The 6584-nt window shown below is 45.1% G+C and overlaps 1 protein-coding gene across 1 annotated transcript in view; it reads left to right on the top strand.

The window, feature by feature from the left end:
• Window positions 1–2146, top strand: part of BRD8 (bromodomain containing 8) — a 15607-nt gene extending 13461 nt beyond the window's left edge. Inside the window, exons 19-20 of the mRNA XM_010013116.1 lie at window positions 553–597; window positions 1739–2146. Coding sequence (XP_010011418.1) covers window positions 553–597; window positions 1739–1798 — 105 coding nt within the window. The 3' untranslated portion in view covers window positions 1799–2146. The remainder of the gene's footprint in view (window positions 1–552; window positions 598–1738) is intronic.
• Window positions 2147–6584: the final 4438 nt, after the last annotated feature.

Raw genomic sequence — 6584 nt, forward strand, 5'->3', positions numbered from 1 at the left:
GGAAGAGGCATAATATGGCAGGAGGGTGAAGGTGCGGAGAACTGGAAGAGTAGCCTGTGCCCTGTCCTTCACTTCACAGTCAGAATTTTAGAACCAGGGAATCACTCCGTTCTGGTTTCCTGTGTAAAATGCACCAGAGAACCTTTGACTTCCACGTTGATCTAAACTAATATCAATCCAGGTTTGTCTGGGTTTTTTCTTCTGTAAAGACACGTCCAAACTGATCAAATGATCTCAAGTGCTGTCATCCAGTGCACACAGCATTGTGACAGCAAGGACTGCCTGTTTAGGTCTAGTGGCAACTGCACAGTGCAGAAATTGGTAGACTAGGCCTTTCCATGGATGAGGGAATATCCCTTTCCTAGCATTCTTATTCTTCGCAGTATCCCTCTTTTGTGCATTTTTATGTTCCTGCTGCATAAAACTGATGCCATGCGGGAAGGGGAGTAGGGCACATGTTTCTCTATGCTATTGTGTGGGCTTGGTGCTTCTGTGGTGTGTGCATTTCCATACCTGATATCTGATAAGTCCTTCTGTTTGGCCTTTTAACAGGACAGTGTCCCAATGGGCTCTCCTGCCTTCCTTCTCTCTCTCTTTGTAAGTATTGAAAGGCTCCAGCAGGTACTGCAGTACTGCTGGCAGTGTGCTCTGCTCTTTGTCTGGGTGATCACTGCACTGTCACAGCATCCTTAGCATTGCAGCGGTGTGTGTTTAACTTAGGGGCTATACAACTGGGATCATTAGAGAAGAAGCATCTCGATCCCTTATCCTCAGCATGGGTGAGTGGGAGGGGCTTCAGTCTTCTGGTTCCAAGTGTTCTTGTATTGTCATCTGCCTTTGCTTTCTTCCACAACTTCTCTCCTGCTTTCTTTCCATGTAAGCGGGAAGACAGACCAAGTGGTGCAGTGCTGTAGTTACTACATCTCTCATGCATATACAGCTGCCCCTTCTGCACGTTCGAGACAGTACAAAAGGTCTTGGGAAAAGTAAGGAGTCAGCTGTGTACTCCTTTATCAATCATGGTCCAGAAAGCAAATGAGATACTCTGCAGAAATATCTTGCTCTGTGCCTGTGGTGATCTGAAGGTGTTTGGAAAAATATTCCCTCCAGGAAACTCCAAGTCTCTGAGTTGTGGGGAGGAGAAAGGGGAGGAAGATGGAGAGTTGTTTTTTTCTCTCGCGTATGTCTAAAGACAGAGGAGTACTCCAGGAGAGTCAGCATGTCAGCCAGAGAGAGAGGGCAGCGGATCAAAGGAAGCTCTCAGCTCGCCTCCTGCTCATGGAAAGGAGCTGTGCGGAGAAACTAGGGAGAAACTAGGGAGCCAGGGTCACTCAACTGGAGGAGCACTTCCCATAGGGATCAGCAGCTGATAAGGTAGGTTAGTCAGCAGTTTCCTCTTCCCACCTTAAGAGCCAAGCTAGAATCTGCTGCTTAGGAGAAAGCCTGCACTGTACAGGCTCCACAAGCATCTGTCTGGGTGAGAGCCTTGTTGCCTCTCTCTGCCCTGACTGCCCACAGTGCACAGAGATGCTGCACATCCCGGCACCTGTGCTGTGTCCAGGGTGAACTTTAGGTAGGTCTGCAGGCAGGCCGTCTTAGGACAGCTTCCCTTTGGAAGCTTTCCTGTTTGGAAGGTATGAAAACTTGTTATCAGATGTACAGTTCTTTACCTCCCCGAGTGCTGGAGGAAGTGTTTTATGTTTCAGGTTGCATAACTTGTTGTTTGCCTTGTCACTAGGACGGAGGCACCAGAGGGCGTCGCTGTGCCATCGAGGCAGACATGAAGATGAAGAAATGATGCTGCAGGCAGACAGAAAACCCCAGCACCTGGCACCCAGAGCTGGAGTGCAAGCAAGACGCTGTTAATAGCTGTTGGAGGAGGAAGAAAAGTTGCAGGTCCATTTCTGGGACCTGTCCCACCTTCTTCGCTTGCCCCTCTGGAAAGCAGTGTCTCGTCAGAGTGTGTAACCCAAAGAAACTTCCCTGGAGGGGAAGACTAGCCCCCCTGCCTGTTTTAGGGCAGTCATCTTGGGCTTCATCAGTGTTCTGGTGTTAGCTAGCAACTGGTGGCTTGTATGTACTGTAATGTGAAGTGTACAGATTTTTACTAGTGATGTGTAAATGTGTATGTATATTAAAGTCTGGGAACAAATCCAGCGTACAGTGTGCAGTGTACTGAGCATCGCAGCTCTCTGCAGTGAGGAACCCTGGTTTTGTACAAGCGTGCATACCTGTCTTGAATATCTACAAATATAACCCTCTTCTAGTTATCCGTGTAGCACACAAGCATGGCAGAGCGTTGACATTAGAGACAATCCATCAATCATGGGTATGTTGCGTCGTGCTTGGATGGAGGGGAAGATTCCGTGCTTGAATATGTGAGAATGTGGCACTGTGGTGAAGCAGGGGACCTAACTGTGAGAAGTTAAATGCTACAGTCTTGTCGGAGCAATGTATTGAAATGTGCCTCACATTCTTTCCCAGAGTTTTGTAAGGAGTGAAAATCTGTGATTCCAGCAGCTGTAGGCAGGCCAGTACCTGGTTTCATATCTGAGCTCGTGAACTGCTTCTGTACTGGAATTTACGGTTATTTTCTTCAGCAACATGGATGCTTAAGTGAAGTTTAAGTTGTCTGTGACAATTCTCAAGTCTTATTTTCTGCTCATATGACCTGTGAGATGAAACTTGTGTATTTTCTGCCCACGTGAACTTCCAGGGGGAGGAAAAACCCCAACATGATCCTTCCTGATGCTTGCTGCAGCTGGGAGTGGTCTACACTCTGCAGAATATACAGGGTGCAGCTTTTTGACAAAGGTTGCAGGAACCTGAGTCACTGCAATTAAGACCAGAGGGATTGTTGCCTTACCTTGTAAGAGCTCTTGATTTTCACAAGTTTTGTGTTGAAGTTGGTTGCGCTTGCTGAGGGGTATCTCCACAAAGAGTTGCTCTACTGATGTGGAATCCTTTGGTTTGCTTACTGGTTAATTGTCCTTCACTACTAAAACTGGGACAAATTTCTGGTACAAATTTTTATGTCGTCAGTTTCCGGATATTACTGGTTGCTAATTTCATAGCACAAAAGGTTACAGGGTTCTTTTGACTTTCATGTGTTTTATGGAAAATAATTCGAGTTGTGGACATACTTTTTCATGGATGCTGTTGCAGTAGAACAAGGGGTAGTGATTTTAAACTGAAAGAGGGTAGATTCAGATTAGATACAGGAAGGAAATTTTTATGATGAGGGTGGTAAGACACTGGCACAGGTTGCCCAGAGGTGGTAGGTGCCCCATCCCTGGAAATGTTCAAGGTCAGGCTGGACAGGGCTCTGAGCAACCAGATCTAATTAAAGATGTTCCTGCTTATTGATGAGGGGTTGGACTAAAAGACTTTTGAAGGTTCCCTTTCAACCCAAACCATTCTCTGATACTGTGGTTCTAAGTAAGATAGTATCGCATATTAGTTATGATTTTATGACCTCTGCATATTCATCTACTGCAACTGCTGCTCAAAGCTGGGCCAGCTTCAAAGTAAGATCGGGTTTCTCAGAGCCTTGTTTAGTCAAGTTCTGAAAATCTCCAAGAATGGAGATTCCCTAACGCCTCCAGACAACTGGTTTCATTGCTTACCCATCCTCACAGAGTAAACATTCATCCAGTCTGAATTCCCTTTGCTGCAGCTTGTCATCGCTACCCCCTCTCCTTTCATTGTTGGCCACTGAGAAGAGTCTGGTTCCCTCTCTGTAACACCTCTGCCCCGTCTGTCCGTGTTGAAAAATTGGGAGGACCTTTAGCATGCTCACTAGTAACTTGCTTTCATTATGGAAAGCATTGCTGTTCATTCCTACTGTTGGTTTCTTCTCTTAACCGGGTATTTTTCTCTCAAAGAACCTTTTCTCTTGGCCTATAACATTTTAATAGTCTTTAGTGCCATTTAAGATCTTTAAAATCTAAGACATTATTTTCTCTACAGAGTCCCATTGCTTCCTTCCCAGTTCATCATCTTGCTCTCTGGCTACTAATTCTATTCTTCGTAATACTTCATTCTAATCTGTCTAGTGCAGAGCTGAGGCTTATTGTGCTGCATCTCCCAACAGCCAGGGGTTGGGCTCTTTCTTTCCTGTGTTGAGGCTAACTTAAATGGCAGGTCACACAATATAGGCGTAGTCACATTATATTTAAGCTCTTTTAGGGTCCATAAGTGAATCCTAGGGGGGTTGAAGGTTTACTCCCTGCCTCAAATTGTTCTAAAATCTCCCCCGTTGACATTTTAATTAGAAACAGTCTCCCAGACCCATTCCAAATGAAAGTCTCCTGTGATCTCCTCTGTGGCAACTGCTGATAACGATGATTAATTTGGTTTTTCCAACTGGCCCTATTTTCCACTGCGATGTTTGGCACTGATCATGCGTCATCCCCACTGATCATCTGGCAGCTCTCTGCTTCTGATGTTTTTGATGGGGTTTGTTGTTGTTATTTGCTTTTATGTCTTTAGCAAATTGTTCTTTTTTTCTTTTTTTTATTCGCCTTTTTTTTTTTTTCCTACTTTATTGTGGATTCTGTGTTTCATGTACCTGGGTTCAAGCTTTTATCATTTTTCTTGTTTTGACATGTACGTTCCCTTTAAAGGCCATCATCTTTATTTCAAACAGCTTCTCATATCAGTGAAGGTTGCGCAGTGCCTCTCTGCAAAGCAAACTAAAACTTTCCAATTGGATAATGATTCCTTGCTGGTGACTTATGTAGCCAACATAATTAAGAGCTGTCAGCCAGTTCTTAATTAAGAGCTGAAGTCTGTATCATTTTGTCCTTTTTTTTTTTTGGTACAGAATTGGTGTGGAACTAAGCCGTCTGTAATTATTTTGTTCATCCCACTTGTCTTGCACTGATGCTGCTGCTCTGCTCTCTGGCATCTTGAGTCTCCCAGGATTTAGTAAAACTGAACATAAGGCCGAAGAGCTTTTTAATCGATGCTTATGCCCAAGTTCCCTGGGCTTCCTGATTTGAAAATCCTTACCACTCTCAACTGGAATACAAAAAGACGATGACAAATGATTGGATTACCCTGGGCTAAGGCTTTTTGGTTCTTAGCTGAGCTGTGGTGGCTGGTTCTGCGTGTGCAGCCAGCTCTGCTGCTGGTGCAGGAAAGCACTTTAGGCATGGGGTTACTCTTCAGATGAAATCACAGTTTGCCCAACTCCTTCAGCTGGAAGCTGAGAGCAGGTAATGTTCTCTCTTACCTCATCACATTTCATCTGATTCCACTGAAGCTGACTTTGAAAGAGGTTTCAGAACAGCCTTTTAGATCCTGGCTCCTAGTTCAGAAAGCAAGCAAACAAGTTTTCTCATCCCAAATCCAGTGGATTCCTTGTTTCTCCCAGTTATGCACCATAAGCTGTATCTCTAGCTGTGCTAGCAGCCCTGAAACCGGTGAGAAATGTGCTTGTTCAAAACTCTGGGAAAATTAGGTCGGACATAATTAAAACTGTAAAGACACTGCTAATTAATGCATAGGATTCTCCGTAGGTACAGCATCCAGCAGCTAGGTTCAGTGGCAAGATGCAGATTTTTCTTGCAGCCTTTACTTGTTAACTGAGTCTGAAAGCAATCCCATGACTTGGAGAACTCACAGTGGATTTATGCAGCAGAAGAAACTTACGCATGGACTAGTGAACAGAGATGAAATGAATGGTTTCTTCCTTAAAAGAATGCTTTTATTTTCTAGGCTGTGTAGAACTGTGTGTGTCAGCGTGTGGTTATAATTCTTCTCGATGGGTACACATGATGCTACCATCCATCCATATCACATTTGTCACTGTCAAAAAAAAAATGCCTGTAGGGTTTTCAATAAACTATTTCCAGTATAAAAAGTTTTTATATAAAAAGTATAAAAGTAAATGGGCAGCAAAGGGAACTTCAGTGAGTTGTCCTTGGAGCACCTTCTTCACAACTATCTCAGTTGGCCCTCAGGAGCCCCAGCATAACATGGTTTCAGCTTTCTACTGAATGCTTTTGGCACCTTAAATATGCATCGCCCGAGCACAGTAACTCACAGACCCCTGAGCAGGGGGAGTGCACAGCACAGGCACCAGAAAACCTGAAATTCAGTTGCTCTGAAGTGGTGGTTTGTGTTGCAGAGCTACAGCCCTGCCATATGCCATGAGGTGGGCTCAGATGCAGGCTGCTCACCACAGAGTTCTTCCCATGCTTTGGCTCTCCGAGTAGGCCAGGACATGAGCTGGGCTTTGCAGTTCTGGATCAGGGTACAAAGACATTGCTGTCTCTTTATGTTTGTTTGCAGGTGGGACATACCTGGGTGTGGTGGGAGTCTGAGATAGAGTCTCACAGCGAGTCAGAGAAGAACGGTGACTTCCAGTCTCTTCGTAGCTGGGATTCAAGCTTGGACCTGGACATGGGGAGCTGGAGGAATACTGAAGAGGTGGCCATGGGGAAGCTAGAGGAGAGCAGCCAAGAGGCAGTCCATGAGCTGGAGTTCAGTGGGCCTCTCTGGGGGGATGATAGTGAAGACTACCAGAAGGCAGAGCAGCCATGTGAAGATGACAGTCTTCTCCAGTTCTTCTCAGAGGT

The sequence above is a fragment of the Nestor notabilis genome, unplaced genomic scaffold (assembly GCF_000696875.1).
Source record: "Nestor notabilis isolate BGI_N333 unplaced genomic scaffold, ASM69687v1 scaffold26024, whole genome shotgun sequence".
Classification (NCBI taxonomy): Eukaryota; Metazoa; Chordata; class Aves; order Psittaciformes; family Psittacidae; genus Nestor; species Nestor notabilis.